Below are 21,886 nucleotides of genomic sequence, written 5' to 3'. Positions count from 1 at the left end.
AAAGCCATTCAAATCTACAAAAACATTCCTCACTACATTTTAATAAAGAAAGAAAAAGTCCTAGTGAAAACAAACAAAAAACATCAGACACTGTTAGTCTAAGTCACTTCCCTGCTGGTTATGGACTGATGATGCAAGTAAACCATTTAAAATACTTTTCTGAGGAATAGTTCACCCAAAACAGGGCATCAAAATGAGCTTGCTTCTTAATTGGAACAGATAAAGATTTGGAGAAACTTGCTCATCACTGGGTCCTCTGCAGTGAATGGGTGTCATCTTAATGAGAGTCCAAACATAATAATAAATAATTCATTCACAATCCAGACAATTACAGTCTATCAATTAACATCTTAAAAAAATGAAAAGCTTCATTTTGGGAGAATTATTACTTTAAGGATTTTGTCAACTTTTCAGGAATCAAAGCAGTAGCTGCTTCATACTGATGCAGTTATTTTGCCATTCATTAATAAATTCAAACACATGTAAATAATGGTCTTCATTCTAATATACATTTTATTAAATAATTAAAAAGGGGAAGCAGATTGTTGGAGCTGCTGATCTGTGACTGATGAATGTGAAACATCAACATCACAGTGGCTCCCCCTTATGTTTACATAACTCCATCAATACATACAGCTTGTTTTATATATACAGTGTATATATATATATATATATATATATATATATATATATATATATATATATTCACATATTGCAAATGATTATGGATTTATCTGCATCATGCAGACTTATGGAAATACAATAAACAAATGAACCAAACAGTGTTTCGAATCACCACAATGCAAATTTAATACAGAAATGTTTTACTGATTTGTTTTTAAAAGTGCTCACATTTAAGATGAAGCTAAATCAGTTGACTGAGAATCATAAATAAAAATTCTATGAGGCAGCATTATTAGACATTTACTTGAAAAAGATGTCAGAAGCCAAGAAATTATGTCTGAACCAAATAACTGTTTTAAGAAATGTTTTAAAGCTGTTTCAAATATTGTTCAAAGTAGGCTTAAGGCTTGATTTGACATTTGTTTGCATTGTTGATGTCATGTGTTGCTTTAGACAGCAATATTCCTGCGTCTCACTGCCCATGTGGTTACAGCTACAATAAAGCATATAACCATAATTACCACACACAGAGAGATGACAAGAACTGTTAAATTCACGCCTGGGTTTGATATTCCTGGGGGTTTTGGACCAGGCAGGATCTTTGAAGCTTGAGCAATGTTGGAGGTTTCAGATTTAGCATTTTGTTCATCCTCCGACTGAACCGCAAAGAAGAGTGTGGTCCCATTTTGGATTGGGAAACTGAGATTGAATGAATGTTGTTCAACTGATCCAGCCTCGTGAGGAGAGACGGCAGCTGTGTTCACTACATGACCATTGCTGAAGTTCTTTCGAAGCATATCAAGGTCAAAGCTCCACCTGATCTCATAGGATTTAGCTTGAAGCAAAACAAACAAGCAATGCAGGACAATAAAATATTTAATTATTCTTATTTTTGTAATTATTGATTTAATGATCTTTAAAACAACTTTTATTTTGTCCATAATGATGTTAAACTGATGAAAAACCTTTTAAATACTGGTAAGTGTATATCTTACCTGTGCCTTGGTCGAGGTCCTCTCCAGGTGCTGTCCAGCTGAGAAGCACAGTGTCCTCCTGGATCTCAGCACTCAGATCTGTGATTCTGTTGGGAGGGAAGTTTGGTGGAGTTGTGCCCGAAAGTTTCACCTCAAAACTCTCTCCGGTGGCTGTTCTGGTGAAGTTTCCCACCTTAAGAGGTTCCTCAGAAACTGGAGTCTTTGGAGGGTTCAGCTGCACTACACCTGAAATTAGACGAACCAGTATATAATACTGTACATCCATGTGTATTTAAATTAATTATTAAATTAAATAATATAACTTGTACTGGAAAGCAGTTAACTGAATGATCAAAATATCAAATAGTGATCAATGATACTTAATTAGGGCTGAGCAAGTTAACGCGTCATTATCAGGTTAACATATTTTCTGATTAATGCACACAAATATTTTATTTTTAAGTTTTTTTTATTATTAAAGTCCGTTGCTCACTGGCTCTGAATACACATACAGACAAATCATGGGTCACAGGAGGGGATGCTCCCGATCAAATTATTTAGGCTTAGCATCAACAAACCACTGTCCACTGTTTTCTAACAGAAAAATAACAGGGACTGCTAAACGGAGCTTTGGGGGTTAACCATGCTCTGGAACGGTTAAGACTGTCTAGTGTGAGCACACCCTATTTATTCTCCCACATTCTGCACACACAAATCTCTACACGGCCATCATGTGTTGTCCCGTGCCATACTCTTCTGTGATGGTCTTGCGATCATGCAAGTCTCTAATAGGAAGATGCCTGTTATAATGTTATTATTGAGGCTCTGGACTTTGATCATACCTTGTTTTTATATATAGAACTATATTTGTTTTATATTTAATTTAATTACATTAATGTTATACGTTGAAATTTAGGCTACAATAAATATTTAAACTGCTACTATGTCAAATGAATTATTGTAATAACTGTAAAAAGCACCTTAATTGTTTATAGTGTTTGCGTTATTACATTTTTGTTCATGTAGCAGTATGCCTACAATTAAATGAAAAAAGTGCACACTACACTACTTTTGAATGCATTATTAGTTTTGTGCATAACAAAGTGATTCATTGCGATTAATCACAGACAATAATGCGATTAATCATGATTAAAAATGTAATCGTTGCCCAGCACTATATTTAATATGAAAATAAACGTAATTCACTTATGTTAGATTTGTTTGATGTCATTGATATTATTCCAAAATATTGATCTCAGGGTTTACCGTTTACCACATATCCAGGTACGTATGGGGCACTGCTCTTTTTGGTGGAAGCTAATCTGGTTTGTCCACCTTGATTCTTCACTCTTACTTTCAAGCTGCTTCTCCCATTTACAATCTTTGTGAAATATCTGGAATAGATTCCATCACCCTGAAAAGCATCAGCTCCTGTAAAAGATGTATCTCTGATTTATGTGGGCACAATCTGAAGATGTACCTTACTGTTTATTTATTTATATTTTAAGTTGAGTGCACACTTATAATTTACCTGCTCCATTGTCCAGCAGTTGTAATGTATGCACGGACCCAGTTTCCGACTCCAGTGTAGCCCACACTTCAGCATTTATTACAGGCCTGTAATTCTGACTAACCTCAGTAAACACTGTCATGGGTTTAGAGCCGTCATTGAACTGCTGGTTCATATGGGTTTTTACAATAATAGGAGGAACATCAGCACGTGCCGCTTGACTCGTTACTGTTATAGTGAAAGCCTGATTTGAGGTGGTTTGGACACTGTACTTCCAGTCCCCAGGCTACCAAACACAAGAAAGTAAAAGCAGATCAGTTAGGGTTTGCTGTAAATGTAGTCATCAGTGAAACACTCCTCCTCAGTCTTAGTAGAATTATCCTTTGAAGGTATTTTGATAATGTCTATCTAAAACTCTTAGCCCAGATGACTTTATTGAGTTATGACTACACGTTTACATGTTTATGGTCTGACCTACAGTGTAAAAGTAACAAATAAATTGTGATAAAGGTTGTCTCACCTCTGCAGTTCCTGGAACGTTTAAAGTGACTGCTTTCAGCAATTCATCATGACTCATATTTGTCTGAGTGTAGATTGAGCCACTTGGTGATTGTATGTAAACACTAGGAAAACTTATTTCATAGATTATTACAAATCTGGTTTTGTTCCCAACAGTCTGATCCACTGATACTGTCCCGTTGAACCAACCAGATGTTCTTGCTCCAACACTCTCGAGCTAAGAAAGTGATAAAAATGTATATGATTATAATACTCCTAACATTAATGACACACTCAGGGTAATAAATGTATCATGGGCAATGAGTAAAACCTTGACAAACCTGAACTGGTTCTTTTGTGTAATCTCCCGTTGATAATGTTAGTGAGGCAAACGCATCCATTAACTGGTTGGAGGTCAATTCATCACTGGCATAAATGAATTTTCCTCCTGGAAACATTTTTCCATTGAAAAATCAACTTGTGCTTATTTGATATACTCTGGGACAGATACAGTAAATAATCAATGCTGATATAACTTACCAGTTTTGTTCGCCATTTCTATTAGTGCACTAGCTGCACTGTTACTAAAAGCTAGTGTGTGTATAATGGCACCACTTTGTATTGCAGATGGAGCACAAGCAGCAATGTTGTCTGTTGCCTGACCGTCTGTCAGAAAAATTATTTCATCTCCTAATACATCCCCATTGTCCTTTTGTAGTTCCTGAAGAAAAATGATCACTGAAATAGAACTATGTACACTTCATACATCACAAACATAAAACAATGCATAATAGTACACTTGATATGGCACCTGTAAGCCTTGACTAAGGCCCAAACACATGTTTGTTGATCCACTTGCTACTGTTGGCAAAAGTTTGATAAGATTCTCTCTTGTGGTGTCGCTGTCAATAGTAGTCAAAGGGCTCAGTGTTGAAGCATAAGTACTGAAGGTTACAATTCCAACACTGGCTTGATCTTCAATGTAGATCCGTAGGAATTGTGTGGCAGCCTGTCGCTGTTGAAGAATTCTTGAGCCCTAGAAAATGGATGTAATAGATGAAAATGGATGGAAAAAAAATACATTTCTTTCAAAATTATTTATCAAATTTATTTTAAAGCATTGGTAACATGAAAAGGTTTTCATGGTAGCTTCTTTGTTTTCAGATGAAGTTAATGTCTGTTATTACTTGCATGCTTCCTGAGACATCAAGGATGAGACAAACGACCCGCTGTGCTCTCTGCACAACTTTGAAAGATGGTGGCGGTGGAGGGGACTGCAGTGGTTTCAGAGAACGAAGTGCGTCTTTATCCACAGAATCTTCAAAAATTACAGTCCATGTTGCTTTGTTGCCACATTTTTTATTTTGTAGGTTTGGGGCTTCATAATTGTGCTCATTTTCACGACAAAATGCAGTCACCTGAACCAGCAACATGAATAAATTATGCAGATTATGCAGTGTTACAGTTTATAGTTTCACTATTTGCTGATACTTGTTCTCTTTTAAGGCCTGTGGTGATTATTAAGTGCTCATCTTTCAGTTAATATGTAGTGATGCTTGTGACCATCAATCTGCCACTTGTTTACAGTGTATGAAGAAAAAGTAATTTTAGTATAATATAGTTATTTTCAGACCATTACATGTGGACATCCTCATGGCTGAATGAGGGCTGGCCCTGAATGACCCCTCTGACCCAGCCCATAAACTTGCATGACTAAAACTATGACTAAAACTCATGTTGTCAACTTAGTTTGATTAAATTAGCTTCTACTAAAAGTAGAAATGTTCATGTGTGAATAAATGTACAGCCAATACTTACAGGATCCAGACTTGGTAAGAACATTATGGAGCTGCCTGTGATTTGATTTCTGTCTGGAAAAAACATACACCTATCGTCAGGTAGTGCAGTTTGTGGATCGATACGGCACTGCTGAAGAGATCCTCCCGCAGTAACCTCATAAAACAGACCTTCAATATCTTTGCTACACCTAAATATAAGCAGGAAACCAGTGGTTGAGATCAATTCCAAGGAGAATTTAAACATATGCTTTCTTTTTGTTGAAGGTTTATAACCTTGTAGCTTCAATATGACCATTAGAGTGGTAGAATGGCTGTTCTTCACTGTTTTCATCATACACGCCCCATCTCAAATGAGCCCATTCATGCACAAAGACCCTTCCTGAAAATAAACAACAAATAATACAAACTAATAAAATAACTAACTTTAAAATAAACACTCTACTGCATGAATAAACATTTTCAACATCTTATTTCATGATAATTGTACAAAAGTTGAAGGAACATAAACAGTTTACCTCTTGAACCATAAAGCTGAATAAAAGTGTCATTCAGCAGGTATTTTGGGGTAAAATGAATGTAATCCCCCTCCTCTCCACATTCTCCATACTGTTTAGTGTAGGGTTCAACGTTGTTTGCAGAATTATCATTATCAATTTTTATTTGTGCCTGCATTTGACATAGAAATGGTCTGAGAAACATTCTATGGAAGTGAAGTAATATATTTATAAACATTTATATTTGACATGTAAGATAAAATGCCATGATTCTCTGTACCTTTTCAAAGGACTCTGTTCTTGCTTTGATAAAATCCTTACTATTCCACTGAGGTGGGACTAGTATTGTAGCTTCTTTAAAATAGACCATTTCATCTAATGCGTCATAAAGATAATACGATCCTTCAGTGACCATTTCCTGTGAGAATGAAAGTAAATAGGTTTATACAAAATATTTATAATTAAATTAGTTAATTAACAAATATTATCAAAGGAATTATATATATTGCTTTCAGTATTAGGTGTGACCCCCTTTTGCAGCAATAACTGCAGCTAAACGTTTCTTGTAACTCTCTCTCTCTCTATCCCGCTCTCTTTTTTCACAGAAGCCTCTAAAACCATTAAAGTACATAAAGTTGGTTAGACAAAAAAAGGACATATTCACCTTGATTTTATCAATGAGCATGTCATCCTGTGGTACTCTTGAACTGATTGCGATTATAATGTCAACATAACCATTTCCCTCTAGTTTGATTCCAGAGGATGGGGACAACAGGAACATCCATAATAAGACAAACACCGATCTTGAATCCATCACTGTGGAGTTTAGATGAGCAGCAACTCCCAAACTTAGTTTTGAACAATGTCAAGTAAAAAATTAACTTCAAACAATAAGGTCATAGATAAGAAGGATCACGTACTGGCATGCACTGATAGTATAAATCAAATTTCTTTCAAGAAATAATCAGTCATCACAGTGTTATAGGGCAGCATGTTTACTGCACTATTCCTGCTTCACATTACATTTATTTATTCATTTCTATGCTGTCCTCTCTGTTGATATTGCATAGTGCGTAATTTATAGAAGTTTTTGTCTGTATGGTAAACATTTGTTTCGTGAGTGTGTTTTGTAAGAAATCAACTTTGGCAAGGAACCGCATCCCCACTATAAATGCTTTGCCATAACTAGCCACCTCATTTACATTTATTTAACTTACATTTATCATTTATTACGCTTTTATCCAGACTTACCATTGCTATATATGTCAGAGGTCGCACGCCTCTGGAGCAACTAGAGGTTGAGTGTCTTGCTCAGGGAGACATTGGTGCCTCATAGTGGATTCAAACCCAGGTCTCCCGCACCACAGACGTGTGTCTTATCCACTTCGCTAACACCACCCCAACATTTAATATAGGTTACATTTGTCGTCAGACCTTAAATGGTGCAAAATTAATTTAATGTTTTAACAATGATTATTTTAAATGAAAATAAAATGTATGTCATGACTGTCAGTTATTTGTGAACTAAATCTGCTGTAAAATGGTATTGTAACCGTACAGACTTCATTAAAGAATTTGCTGATCTTCTATCTGAGTTAGTGCTAGCTGCAGATAAATTCCTTATTGTTGGTGATTTTAATAGCCATGATGATAATGATAAAAATGCACTGGGATCACCATTTAGAAATTATTAGCTCTATTGGGGTTATAGGAAAATTGTCAAGTCCTACTCATTGTCAAAATCATACTCTAGATTTAATACTGTCACATAAATTGATGTTAAGAGTGTTGAAATTCTTCAGCAAACGATGACATCTCAGATCATTATCTATTCTTGTGGTAACTCCATAGCAAAAACTGTCAATTCTACTCCTTGTAACAAGTATGGTAGAACCATCACTTCTACCATAAAAAAAACTGCTTTGTAAGTTATCTTCCTGATTTATTTCAATTCCTCAGCATATCCAATATCTCAGAAAAACTTAATGATGTAACAGAAACTATGGACTGTCTTTTTTCCAGCATTTCAGAAACAGTTGCTCATTTAGGCTTAAGGGAGATTAATGAAAACAGTTTGACACCGTGGTATAATGAGCACACTCACATCCTAAAGAGAGCATCCAGGAAAATGGAGACCAGTCCCTCATGTATTTTCCGTCCTATTTATAGTGCCCCTTACCCTTTTGTGTTTGCTGGTTCATGTTAATTCTTACCCATTCTGTCACCATTATCTCTGTCTGTGGATATGGCTGAGTTTTTGTCCATGTCTCCCTGGCTGGTTGGTCTTGTGCCCTTGTTTTGGCTGGTCCTGTGTAGTTCCCTGTTCTCGTCTTGCTGCTTGTTTTAGTAATTTGTTTGTTTTTGCCCTTTTGCTTCTATTTGTAAAATGTATTTAGTTTTTCTAGTCCTGATTCTTGGTTTTGTTTGATTATTCTCCAAGTTGGTTAAATTGATAATAATTCCTTACTTATTTTATTACTTTACTCTTAATTCATTAATTGGTCATATTTTTCCTTGTCTTGGGGTTAATTTGTGTTTTTGTGGAGCTTTGTCCTGCAAAAAGGACAAAGTTGCCGAAGTATTCTGCCAGTTGTTTTCTGAAGCTGTCTCAGTGGCCTTCCCTAGCTGTGGCTGTTTACCGTGTTCCAGTTGTGGTATCTCATGTGCACTTCACTACCCTCTTGTATCAGTCTCTCTTGTCAATAAAACCTTGTTATCTCAGACTGAAATTGGGTCCTCCTTCCTAGATCCCTGATACCAGTTAGTTAATACATCTTCCTTTCAATGGTAATGGTTAAAAGTAGTCACTTAATTGTTAATTAATAATTGTCTATTAGTTCTAAAGTAATTCCTCTTTAGTCATGCATTAACTAAGAAACAATATTCTAAATGTTACCATTACATTTCTTCAAATCTTTTCTGATAAGGAAACAAATTAATTAAAATCTTGGATGGCCTATTCCTATTTACAGTCTTCCTGTTGCCAAATCACAGGTGGTGTTACATTTGAGGTGTGTAAATAGTTTAAATGGTATCTGTGCTATTGAGTCGAAGATAATGCTTGAAATTAAGTGTCCCCGACTAAGCAAGCCAGCGGCGACAAGTGGCAAGGAACCAAAACTCCATCAGTGACAGAATGGAGAAAAAACCTTGGGAGAAACACTGACAAACAGTTATAATCCAATGGCCAGGAAATGCAGCAACCAATCAAAAAAAAAAAAAAAAAAAAAAGGTAAAAAAAAAAAACAAAACAAAAAAACATGTCATGAAAACATAGAAACTAGAGAAAGGTTACAGACTAACAATATTCATCAAAGTGAGTATATGTGTGTGCATCCTTTATAGTCCTCCTGATTGGAAACAGATGGAGTCTGATAATGAGTTCCTATGCTGGGGTTATGGGAAATGGAGTCTGGGTAAGAGTAGCAAGAGTGAGGGGTAGAGATCCAAGAGCAAGAGATCATGACAGGGCAGAGCTACGGACCAACAGAGTGGAGTCAAAGACCACCACCGTGAGCAGACGGGGTTGAAAACCCCCACAGAGGAGTGGATGACCAGGGTGAAGTCCAAACAGTAGCCATTGAGGCCGATGGTGGAGTCGTTGGAGGGTGGAAGAATGGCAGTTTCCACCAGGGGTCTGAATAATAAAGATAGAGCTGATGGAAGAAGAGCCCATGGCATAAACGGAGAGCCAGGGAGCCAAATCGACAATGTGGATCCAGAGGACGATGGCAGAGCTGATGGCTCAGGCAACTGAGGAACAGGAAAGGATCAAAAAGACCGGGGTGGAGCCAGAGTGACAAAGTACCATGGTGTAGCCGAGGGGAGCGAGGAGACCAACCGAGCCAAAGGTATGAAGGGACGAGGTGAAGCCAAAGGAGTATAGTTCCAAAGCATAGACAGGTGAATGACCGACCAAGGTGGAGTCATAGGGACAAGTGAGCCAAGCAGAACTGGTGGAGATGAAAGAACCAGGAGCCAAGGTGGAGCCGGGTTGAAGGGCCAAGGTGGAGTCCTGGTCTTGGAGGCTGGAGGCAGAGGCCGTGGAGCCTCCAACAATGATTTAGCTGGAGACTGCAAATCCACACATCTACCTCACACAAAGGATGAACTAGGGACAGACAGGAAGCAGCGAAAGTGATGTAGAGGAAGAGAAGTAGCTGAGGAGAAGAGGTGGGATGGAATTCAGGACAGGCGGAAAGTTCATAAATGTCCTCCTTGGCCATAACAGGACAGACAGAGACTTCATGAATGGCTTGCTTGGACGTTGCTGGACAAAAACATAAACATAAACAATCTCCTGACTGTGGTAGGGTAGACAGGTGGTTCATGAGTGGGAATCACTGCCTTGAGAGGAGACAAATCAGATTTATCCAAATATGATTTATGCGACTTTGCTTGTCTGAAAACACTCACAAAGCTGCTGGATCTGAGTATTGCTGAATATACTATTACACAGGAGGCATGAACGGAATTGGAGATTCATCTGCAGGCTTTACAGGGAAGACAAAAGAATAATCCAATAAACAGGTAATGGCCAGGGCAGGCAGCAAACAATCAAAAACGAGGTAAACAGTTCAAGGTCAAAAACACAAAGGCAGGGCCAACCAAGGAAACACAGGAACTAGGGAAAGTTTACAGGCTAAGAATATTCAGCAAAGTGAGTGTTTGTGAGTGCATCTTTTATAGTCCTCCTGATTGGAAACAGGTGGATTCCAACAATGAGTTGGTGATAAAGTCACTGACCAAATTCTTCAGTTCCTTCTTTCGTGCCTTTGACAGTTTGGGGTGGACATCCAGGTTAGGGTTAGGCTGGTTTTGGGTGAAGACAGCAAGGTTCTCGGGGTGCACCATCCACTTTTTAAAGATTTTTATGTGGTAGATCTGCTCCACCCTCCTTCATCCTGGCTTTCTGACTTAGTACGTGACTGACTCCACATGTTCAGTGGTAGTGTAGAGACCCTGCCAGGTGGCAAGGAACTTGGATGAGGTGGTAGGGACCAGGACCATGACCATGACATGATACGCAGGCTGGAATCCCTCGCTTAGGAAGGCTGGTCATACTCTGTTTTGAACAAGTAAAAAATGTAAATGTAAAAGTAAAAATTAACTTCAAATATTAAAGCCAAAGATAACAAGGATAATTTACTGGCATGCACTGATAGTATCAATAAAATTTCTATTAGGAAAGAATCAGTAAAAAACATGTCATCACAGTGTTATAGGGCAGCATGTTTGCACTATTCCTGTTTTGCATTACATTTATTTATTCATTTCTATGCTGTCCTCTCTGTTGATATTGCATAATACATTTTTATTGATGTTTTTATCTGTATGGTAAACATGAGCGTGTTTTGTAAGAAATCAATTTCAGCAAGGAACCGCATCCCCACTATAAATGCATTGTCATAACTAGCCAACTCATTTAAAAAAAGTTCATGATTTTATTAGTACAGAATGTGTATCTGTTTCCCTCATTATATATCATATTACCATTGAGTAAATTATTCCTGTATGTAAACCAATGAACGAGACAAAGACAAAAAACAGGGAACCCATTAGTAACTAATAAAGTATAATTCTGCAGGAATTACTGAGAGCCTGAAACGCTATTCCAAAGTGAAACTTTAGTGTACCCATTAGCACAAACATTTAAGAAGCAAAAGTTAAACATTTAAATAAAGCAAGCTTCATGGGACACGCCATTCACTTTTTAAGGATGTTTACGTGGTAGATCTGCTCCGACCTCCTTCATCCTGGCTTTCTGACTAAGCAAGTGACCGGCTCCACATGTTCAGTGATAATGTAGAGACCCTGCCATGTGGCAAGGAACTTGGAATGTGGTGATGGGGGCAGGCTGAAATTCCCTTGCTTGGGCAGGCCAGTCGTAGCTACTCCATTTTGAATAATGTCAAGTTAAAAATTAACTTCAAATAATAAGGTCATAGATAAGAAGGATCATTTACTGGCATGCACTGATAGTATCAATCAAATTTGTTTCTGGAAATAATCAGGAAAAAACATGTCATCACAGTGTTATAAGGCAGCATGTTTACTGCACTATTCCTGTTTTGCTTTACATTTATTTATTCATTTCTATGCTGTCCTTTCTGTTGATATTGCATAATGCATAATTCTATAGATGTTTTTGTCTGTAGAGTAAACATTTCTTTTTTGAGGTTGTTTTGGAAGAAATCAACTTCAGCAAAGGACCGCATCCCCACTATAAATGCCTTGACATTACTAGCCACCTCATCTAATATAACATTATTAGGCCAGCCATTATTATTTCTAAATGCAATAAAATGCAAAAAAAAAACATGATGTTTCCTCTATATAGCCAAGGTACTGTTATAATAACTATTATTTTTAAATTTGCACTGCAGAAAGCAGCAATTAAAGATTTAATGCTTACAATGTTATTAGTTTGGCATGTGATAGGGAAAAAAGTTTACACACAATAGCCTAAGCCACTTTGAAACTCTCCTGTTATTTTTATTTTAATTTATTTATCAAATTTTTTTTTATAGGCTACGTTATGAACATAACATTTCAAACATACTGAAATACTTTATCCATGGAGTGAAGGCGAGTGGTGTTTCTGGTATCAGTGCGCGTGGAGCTGATGCTCTGAGCGCGGAGGGGAAGTTGTTTCCGCTCACCGACTCTGCTGCGAGTGAGAGAGATGTTTCACCCGACGAAATGAAGATGACCGTAGCAGCACAAGTACAGTATATCCGCCAAAAGCAACCGGCTGCAGCAATGGTCGTTGCTCGGCTCGCCAAGCTTTACTTTTGTAGATTGCATGGCAGTAAATAATACAATGATATGACTATGCAGGCAATACAGATATTTAATAAAAACATTAAAAACAAGCAGTGCTGTAACATAACCCATTAAAAAACGCATGCCAGGTCTACACCAGACACAAGTGGCGTGATCCGACAAAATACAACAGAACCCAGTGATGGATACACTGGACACGATCCCCATCAGTTAACTGATGCCTTGTTCTGTTTATGATGAAATGTTCTGGCTCTGCGTTCAGATGATTTGACACTATAGTGAGATGTCATCAAGTTTAGACACACTTTGAGTGCAGTGGGGCACGGATGACAACTCTCAAGTCCGATGTAGACATAGACAGTGACTGCTCTATTTACAAAGAAGTCATATTAGGAAAAAAAACAAAAAAAACTAAACAGCGGCATAACGAGATGGAAATATAGATTAGAAACTATATTTACACTTGCTCCTCCGTCCATGACACTGACTCACTGCGGTCCTGCCAGTTTAAATCTGAACAGCTCTTAACGCCGAGTGGATGGTTAGATGCATGATGGGATTTTTTTAAGGTCATATGCTATCGCCAAGCACTAAAAGCAAGTAAAGAAGGCTCCCTTTAATATCACTTAAGTTGAGATGGACACTTAATACAATACATTATTAACAGAAACATGAAATATTGTACACACATCTAAAAACTTTTTTTTTTTGCTGTGGGACAAAGTGAGACTAGCCTCCAATCAAATGCCATGTATGCAGATATTATGTTTATATAATTGGATCAATGCAAATAACACAATTGATGTTTTGGAACTTTTGATATTTATTGCCCCTCAACAGGCCACTACTGGGCAAAATTAAATTAAGCAATATACCAAAAAGAAATAACAAATATATACACTCTTTGTATGTAACCCCTAGGGGGCCATGTCAAACCAATCTAAATTGTATATATTCACAAGCAGGCTATCCCAATAAAGGGAAATAAAAGGAGAGAGAGGGACTGGAGTATTATAAAAATAGAAACAGTTTATTTTATTTTTCTCCAGTTAGACACACTTAAAATAACAAACATTAGGCCTCTGGTCAACAAATTCAGGGACAGGGACAACAAAGTGCAAAATCAAAATGTGTATAACAAAAATCAGCAAAACTCAAATCAGCAAATACAGAATAAATAAGGCACATCACAAATCATATGCACAGAAAACAAAATAAATTTACACTCAGCAAACCAGTGACCACACAACAAAATTGTTATTCCCCGTCCCAGGATATTGCACCAACCCAATGGCCCAAGATACAAACATAAAACATACAGCAACGCACACAGATGAAGACTAATGAGCAACACAGTGGGCCTTCCTCCCACACACACACACACACACACACACACAACTGAATACTAAAAACAGGGCACAGGAAAAACAGTGGCCAAGAGGTCCTCCTGTATGGACACAGACCGCAGCGTCGAACCAAGAGCTTGTTTAGTTGTAATACTGTAGCAATCGCCTTATTCCGTCTGGTTTTTACTCATACATTCCCAGGCCAATATTCTCAGCACAACAAACAGCACTCGGCAAACTTGTAGTGGTCATACTCTAAATCAGCGAATTTTCATTGAAACACGCAGACACAATCCATAGCCGGTGAGGGCTCGTGAAGACGGAGCTAGATGTAACCACCGCACTGAATAACCCACAAACACTGAGTCGAGATCAACTCGTACAACCAACCAAGAGTCCAAGGAACCAAGAATCTATAGTAACACTAATCAGAGGAACCGCCAGCTTGCTACATTTAAAGGTGCAACGCCAAACGCCCACCACCTGATTCAATCAAGGCGCAATTCCCGCTGCCTACGCCCTACCCGCTACATTCACCCACCCTTAAATGTCACCGTCCCGGTGGCTAGGGCAAGGGTCAAACCCAAGGCCTAAAACCAGTGCTATGGAAGGAGATAGTCAAAGCGCTTTCTGCCAAGGCCACAGGTGGTCTTCTGACAGTCGTGCATGGGAGGTTGTGAGGATTGGGATGGTGGCCTGCATTTGTTCTAACAGTTCTCCTTGAAACAAGGGTTTTACCAGATGTTGATACTTCCCCTTCAACACCCAAGGAGTCACGTATTAAATGTTGAGGTGTGCTCTGCCCCTGCTGTTCAAGAGCTAGAGGCTGCGACACTCCAAACTCCATGGAAGGTATTGATCCTCTTACAGGAGGTGCATCAATTGCCACCAATACTCCACAATCATCACCTTCATCCATACTGCCATCAACATCATCCCCTATGAAATTTGGCATGCTTACATTAAGCATCTCACCCCCATATACAAGATGTGGTAAACCTGGGTCAGTTGGGAGGGGGCGCAGTTCTTTCCGATTGATATTCTTCTCGGGACCTAACTGATCTCTTGGCCTAATTTTATTAAGTGTACCAACCTCATCAAGGCACCTCACAATCTCATACACCACATTTTCCCAATGATCACTAATCTTGTGCCGTCCATGCGGGTGACTGCGACAATACACCAGTGTACCAGGGGGCAGGAGTGGCAAAGGAGCCAAATGATTCTTTGCTCGTTGTTGAGCGGCTGCCTCCAAATGAGCCCGGACCTGGCTATAGATTGCTGAGAGATGCTTCTGGTGTTCTTGAACCCACTCGGCAGTAGTAGAGTCTGATGGAATATCAATTGTGCCCAACAAGGAATCAAGTGGAAGAGTGGGCTAACGCCCAAACATCAGTTCATACGGAGAAAACCCCGTAGACTGATGGACTGTGGTGTTATAAGCAAACAAAACCTGTGGTAGATGGTACGGCCACCGTCTCTTCTTTTCAGGAGGTAGTGTACGAAGCAAGTCATGCAATGTGCGATTAAATCGCTCACATTGTCCATTGCCTTCTGGATGATATGGGCTAGTGCGAGATTTACGAATTCCATACACTCTGCACAATTGTTGGAACAGCTCACCTTCAAAATTTCGCCCTTGATCAGTATGGATACGTAGTGGAACACCATAAGTGTAAAACCACTGCTCTGTCAAGACTCGAGCTACCGTTGACGACTTCTGGTCTGCTGTAGGATATGCCTGTGCAAATTTAGAGAACACATCAGTAACAACCAAAAGATTCTCTTTCCCATCACTAGATTTTTCCAATATGGAAAAGTCAATGGCTACAATTTCTAGGGGACTTGATGCCAACAGACTACCCATAAAGGTCCTCAGTTTTGGCTGAGTTGCCTTGGCCACCACACACCGCCGACATTCACGGCACCACCGGTCGACATCCTTCCGCATAAAGGGCCAATAACATCGCTGGCGGACAAGACTAACTGTTCGATCTACCCCCTGGTGGCCATGATCATCATGCAAGGCTGTGAGCACTTCTGTCTGAAGAGCCTGGGGCAGCAGTAGTTGCAAGACCTTTTCAGTACTGCCAGGGACATGCGTCTTCCTGTATAGGACCCCCTCATAGACTACTAGGTCTGCCCATTGACGGACAAGCTCCACAACAGCAGGGGACTCAGTGGACCTCTCTGAGGCTGTAGGAGGACTACCCCTCTTCCAATATACAAGGAAGGCCTTCAAAACAGGATCCTCAGCCTGCAAAAGTTGGAGATTTGCCCTAGTTCTTGTAGGGCATGCATCTATGGTCTGTATTTCAACAGAAGGGGACACGACCACACTCTTAATTTCGGCCGGCACAAAGATCCCCGAGGTAATCCCATCCATAGAGACTGAGACTGGTGGTGCCGGCAAGCGGGATAATGCGTCCGCATTCTTGTTACATACGCCAGGACGGTACTCGATGGTGAAATCAAAAAGAGCTAGTTGCGCAGCCCAACGTTGCTCTACAGCTCCTAACTTAGCTGCCTGTAAGTAACAGAGCGGATTATTATCGGTCAGAACATTAATTTTGGTACCGAGCAGATAATCCCGAAACTTGTCTGTTACTGCCCACTTAAGTGCCAACAGTTCAAGTTTCATGGCCGAGTAGTTATCCATGTTTCGCTCAGTTGGTCGCAAGCCCCTGCTTGCATACGCGACTGGACGCTGAGGTCCTCCGTCCTGTTCTTGAGATAAAACGGCACCAAGCCCAAGCCCACTAGCATCTACCTCGAGGACGAATGGTTTACTAAAGTCGGCGTAACCCAAAACTGGTGCGCTTATCAATTTGTCCCTCAAAGTATTGAACGCTTGATCACAACCCCAGTCCCAATGGTCCCGCAAATTGGCATTACGTCCCATCCTATTTCTGTTAGGGTGTGGCTGGAGCTTTGCCACCAATTTATGTAGAGGAGCCGCATACCTCGCAAACCCCTGCACAAAACGCCGATAATACGATGCAAACCCAAGGAACGATCGCAACTCTGCGACTGTAGATGGAGTGCTCCAATCCCTATCTGCGCTGATCTTGTCAGGGTCTGTAGAAACCCCAGAGGCTGAAACAACATGGCCCAAGAACTTTACTTCAGGCTGAAAAAAATGACACTTCTTTAGTTTAAGCTTAAGACCGTGCTCGCGTAGACGACTAAATACTGACTCCAAACGTTCCAGATGTTGTTTGAACGTGGATGAAAAAACGACCACATCATCTAAGTACAGGAGAAGGGAATGGAAACACTGGTCCCCAAATATTCTTTCCATCAGCCGCTGAAAAGTCCCGGGTGCGTTGCACAACCCATATGGCATCCTCTGGAACTCAAACAGGCCAAAGGGCGTGCAAAAAGCGGTTTTAGCCCGATCCCTTTCAGCAACTGACACCTGATTATAACCACTCGCAAGGTCAAGAGTGGAGAAGAGAGACGCACCTGTGAGGGCATCCAAAGATTCCTCAATTCTTGGCAAAGGAAAGGCATCTTTCCTGGTCTTTGCGTTTAGTTGTCTATAGTCAACACAAAGACGAATAGATCCATCTTTTTTCTCCACCACCACGATGGGTGAGGAATAAGGACTACAGCTTGGTTTTACCACTCCCTGATCTAACAGCTCCTGGATATGAGTCTTCACTACATCATACTGGGATGGTGGAAGTCGTCTATAGCGCTGCCGCACCGGAATGTCGTCAGTCAAAGGAATCTCGTGCTCGATCAAGTCAGTACAGCCTAAAAGTGCCTCACTACAGCTAAAAGTGTCACTATACTTCTGAAGTAAAGACTTTGCTTCCCATTGCTCGGACTCAGTTAAATTAGGCCAGGAAAGATCCGCAAACCCCAGCGAGGGAGTTGTAGCAGCCTCCATTGACCGAATAAACGCGACAGGGCCTTGGGTGCCATTTTCTTCCTGGAAGCAGATGGATTTACTAGCGGAATGTGCAGTGATCAAATACATTTCCCCCAACAGGGTACGTGGTTTTATCCACCGATCTACCTGGCCCACGTTAACAACTGGCACTTGTACGGTACCATTTCCAATGGGGAGCAAGGAGATTGGAACAATTAAGTCTGGTGGCAACTGCCACCCTGTCCCTGCTGGTTCTAACAGTACAGAAGAAATCAATGGGCCAAGCCCCTGCCTACAGGTGGCTGACACAAACTTTAAAGATCCAGCTGGAACACAGATAGAGGACCCAGGGGCAGTCAAAACCCTGCCTAGAACCCCAGACGTAGAAAAGTCCTCGAAGCGTTGACACGCTACTAAGGCATGTTCCCAAATGGCTGGGACTGTTAACCCGGAAGTAAACAAACTTGCACCGTCTTGGCAAAAAAACTCTTGCAGGCAGCAACGGAGGACATTCATCCCGATCAATCCTGGGACAGAGTCCTTGTTTGTCTTAAGTCTGGAGTCCGGTGGATCTTGAACCACCAAGACGCCTATGGAAGGAAGAACTTTTCCTAAGACTTCTACATCCAATTCTAAATATCCTCGATATGGGATATCCAGGCCATTGGCTGCTTTTAACTGTAACCAACCACAAGAACGTAACTGATCACACCCCAAAACTCGAAAATGGTCATTAAAGAAGGACTCCGTGATAGTAGATACCATAGAACCGGTATCTATAAGACAAGTAACAGTTACACTGCCCATCTGAACATCTGCCACTGGACACTCGCCCACCAATGCAGAAGGACAGGACAAAGAAGATATAAACGAGTCTGAGCCCATCAAACCCCCTTCCAGTGCTTGGCTCCATGCACTAGAGGGTGCTAGTTTCCCTGTTGCCTGCTGGAAGAGTCATCCCTCCCATTCCCAATGGGCAGCCTAGGCCCAACCCCCACACGCTGTGTCTGCCGGGAGCCAACCGGACAATCCCTAGCCATATGGCCTACTTGCTCACAACGCAGACAAATAGGTCTGCCATCCACATCAAAACGAAACCGCCTCTGATGATTGGTCTGCCTATTTGGTAGATTGGATGGCCCTGAGCCAGAGGACAGATGTTTAAGAATAGTATCTAATTGGGCCTGCTGCCTACGCAAACAGTCTTTCAGCTCGGTCAATTCATTACTTTGTTGTGCTACAACAACCTGAGCTTCTGCCTGCTGCGCTCCCACCACCCTTGAACTAGCGTCACACGAAAAAGCCCTTGCACGAACAGGACGGGGCCCCTCACCATCATCGGCCCAGCGAAATGCCTCACGACGCAAGTCCAAAAAGGAGGAATCAGGATTAAGGCGGATGTATTGTTTTAATTCTCTACGCAGCATTTTGTCTCTAACGTTTTCTACAAATTGATCACGGAGAACACAATCAGGTTTAGCAATTGCAGTTGTATTTTTACGTTGTGCGACTTCCATAAGTGACATTAATGAGTGTGAAAATTCACGCAACGTTTCTCCCTCCCGTTGACGACATTGGAAAAATTTTTGTTGAGCGTCAATATAAGACTGGCTACAGCCAAAAGTCTCAGTTAGTATAGAGAAAATATTCTCAGGTTCGGATCTAACTGGAGCTGGATGGAGTTTAATTTCTAGCTTTGCCTCCCCATCCAGAAGATCATACACGAAATGCGCCTGCTCACCTATGGACATATGCCTAACCTGTAAACATCGACGGACCTCTTCAATCCATTCCTCCACCGGAGGAGACTCTGAACTACCAGAGAACCTAGGATATTTACGTTCTCTAGGAACATACACATATCTTAATCTGGAAGACCCTGGCTCCTGAGTATTTGGCTCTTGGCGATTTGGCTCTTGCTGACTCTGCTCTCCCTGTTCTACAGCCCCAGCAGATGCTACACTTCCCTGACGTAGCCTTTCATTGTCAACCTGCAACTGTTTAATCTGCTCCATTAGCTGCCCGACCCGTTCCTCCAAATCCTGGGACATTTCGAACCGAACAAAGCCAGAAGGGAAGAGAGAAAGTTTTTTTTTTTTTTTTTTTTTTTATATATACAAACCACTGGTCACTTGCAGAACCGCCGTCCAGGCCCAGTCCTCAACCACTGCTTTTCCTGTACTCTACCTGCACTCAATACATACACACAAAAAAAACAACAACAACAACAACAACAACAAATTACACCAGTCCCAATCGCACCCTGCTGACTACGCCAAATGTAACCCCTAGGGGGCCATGTCAAACCAATCTAAATTGTATATATTCACAAGCAGGCTATCCCAATAAAGGGAAATAAAAGGAGAGAGAGGGACTGGAGTATTATAAAAATAGAAACAGTTTATTTTATTTTTCTCCAGTTAGACACACTTAAAATAACAAACATTAGGCCTCTGGTCAACAAATTCAGGGACAGGGACAACAAAGTGCAAAATGTTCATAACAAAAATCAGCAAAACTCAAATCAGCAAATACAGAATAAATAAGGCACATCACAAATCATATGCACAGAAAACAAAATAAATTTACACTCAGCAAACCAGTGACCACACAACAAAATTGTTATTCCCCGTCCCAGGATATTGCACCAACCCAATGGCCCAAGATACAAACATAAAACATACAGCAACGCACACAGATGAAGACTAATGAGCAACACAGTGGGCCTTCCTCCCCCACACACACACACACACACACACACACACACACACACAACTGAATACTAAAAACAGGGCACAGGAAAAACAGTGGCCAAGATGGCATATGACGGTCCTCCTGTATGGACACAGACCGCAGCGTCGAACCAAGAGCTTGTTTAGTTGTAATACTGTAGCAATCACCTTATTCAGTCTGGTTTTTACTCATACATTCCCAGGCCAATATTCTCAGCACAACAAACAGCACTCGGCAAACTTGTAGTGGTCATACTCTAAATCAGCGAATTTTCATTGAAACACGCAGACACAATCCGTAGCCGGTGAGGGCTCGTGAAGACGGAGCTAGATGTAACCACCGCACTGAATAACCCACAAACACCGAGTCGAGATCAACTCGTACAACCAACCAAGAGTCCAAGGAACCAAGAATCTATAGTAACACTAATCAGAGGAACCGCCAGCTTGCTACATTTAAAGGTGCAACGCCAAACGCCCACCACCTGATTCAATCAAGGCGCAATTCCCGCTGCCTACGCCCTACCCGCTACATAGTGCAAATAAAACAAACAAAAAAAAATTACTGAAAAATACTTTACTTCAAGTAGAACAGTGTAACAATATTAGGTGCTTTCAATGTAACTGGAAAGTGCAATGTATAGCAAAACGAAGGATATAAACAGGTAGGTAATACATAAAAAATAAAAAAATACATCTCCATAAAATAAATCTCGTACTCTGGCCATTGACAATCTTACTTCAAAAGGCTGCAGCCAGCCAACAAATAAATTATGCTCTTTAAGCAATGTACCAAAAATGTATTAAAAAAATAAATAAATACACTCTTTTTAGTGCAAAACTGCTAATGTAAAAAGATGCAACACAACTTTAGACATACTGTATTAGCTCCTGAACATTCATTCATTCATCTATACATCCATGTGTAACAGATATGCAGGTCAGCGATTCATGGGTTAAATTCTGTTTTATAAATTCAGACTGTTGGTACTAAATGCCAGCCTGGCTGGACTTAAACTATTTACGATGCCCATGCGAGCTTCAAAGAAGAAACGAAAACCCCCAACCCAAATTCTTCCAACACTGGAGACAAAGGAACTTTTCGTATAAGTTCCTTACTTTCATTTTATTATTAATAGGTATTTTAATTATGTTTATGGATTGCATAAAATGGTTAATCCTTGTTATGTGAAGAGTATAAGTTGCAAGCTCTTACTTTAGGAAATGTCTCTCCTCACTTTAACTT

At 40.4% G+C, this 21,886-nt stretch overlaps 1 protein-coding gene across 1 annotated transcript; it reads right to left on the bottom strand.

Moving 5' to 3' along the window:
• Positions 1-460: 460 nt before the first annotated feature.
• Positions 461-6,713, bottom strand: LOC128029447 (calcium-activated chloride channel regulator 3A-1-like). The gene is made up of 14 exons (XM_052617239.1): positions 6,564-6,713; positions 6,180-6,317; positions 5,921-6,071; positions 5,679-5,784; positions 5,425-5,593; positions 4,794-5,024; positions 4,418-4,642; positions 4,147-4,327; positions 3,948-4,054; positions 3,629-3,844; positions 3,130-3,394; positions 2,865-3,029; positions 1,620-1,844; positions 461-1,459 (listed from the first exon to the last, which is right to left on the bottom strand). The coding sequence occupies exons 1-14, from the start codon at positions 6,711-6,713 to the stop codon at positions 1,074-1,076; spliced, it is 2,715 nt and encodes a 904-aa protein (XP_052473199.1). The 3' UTR covers positions 461-1,073.
• Between the last annotated feature and the right edge of the window lie 15,173 nt (positions 6,714-21,886).

The sequence above is a fragment of the Carassius gibelio genome, chromosome A15 (assembly GCF_023724105.1).
Source record: "Carassius gibelio isolate Cgi1373 ecotype wild population from Czech Republic chromosome A15, carGib1.2-hapl.c, whole genome shotgun sequence".
In the NCBI taxonomy this organism is placed as follows: Eukaryota; Metazoa; Chordata; class Actinopteri; order Cypriniformes; family Cyprinidae; genus Carassius; species Carassius gibelio.
The sequence above is the reverse complement of the archived record's forward strand: the minus strand, read 5'-3'. Positions and strand labels throughout refer to the sequence as shown.

Coding starts and splice junctions, on each gene's coding strand:
- LOC128029447 (XM_052617239.1), bottom strand. CDS start 6,713: ATGGATTCAAGATCGGTGTTTGTCTTATTATGGATGTTCCTGTTGTCC. Junction 6,072..6,179: donor GAACAGAGTCCTTTGAAAAG/GTACAGAGAATC, acceptor TGTCAAATGCAG/GCACAAATAAAAATTGATAA. Junction 5,594..5,678: donor GGTCATATTGAAGCTACAAG/GTTATAAACCTT, acceptor GCTTATATTTAG/GTGTAGCAAAGATATTGAAG.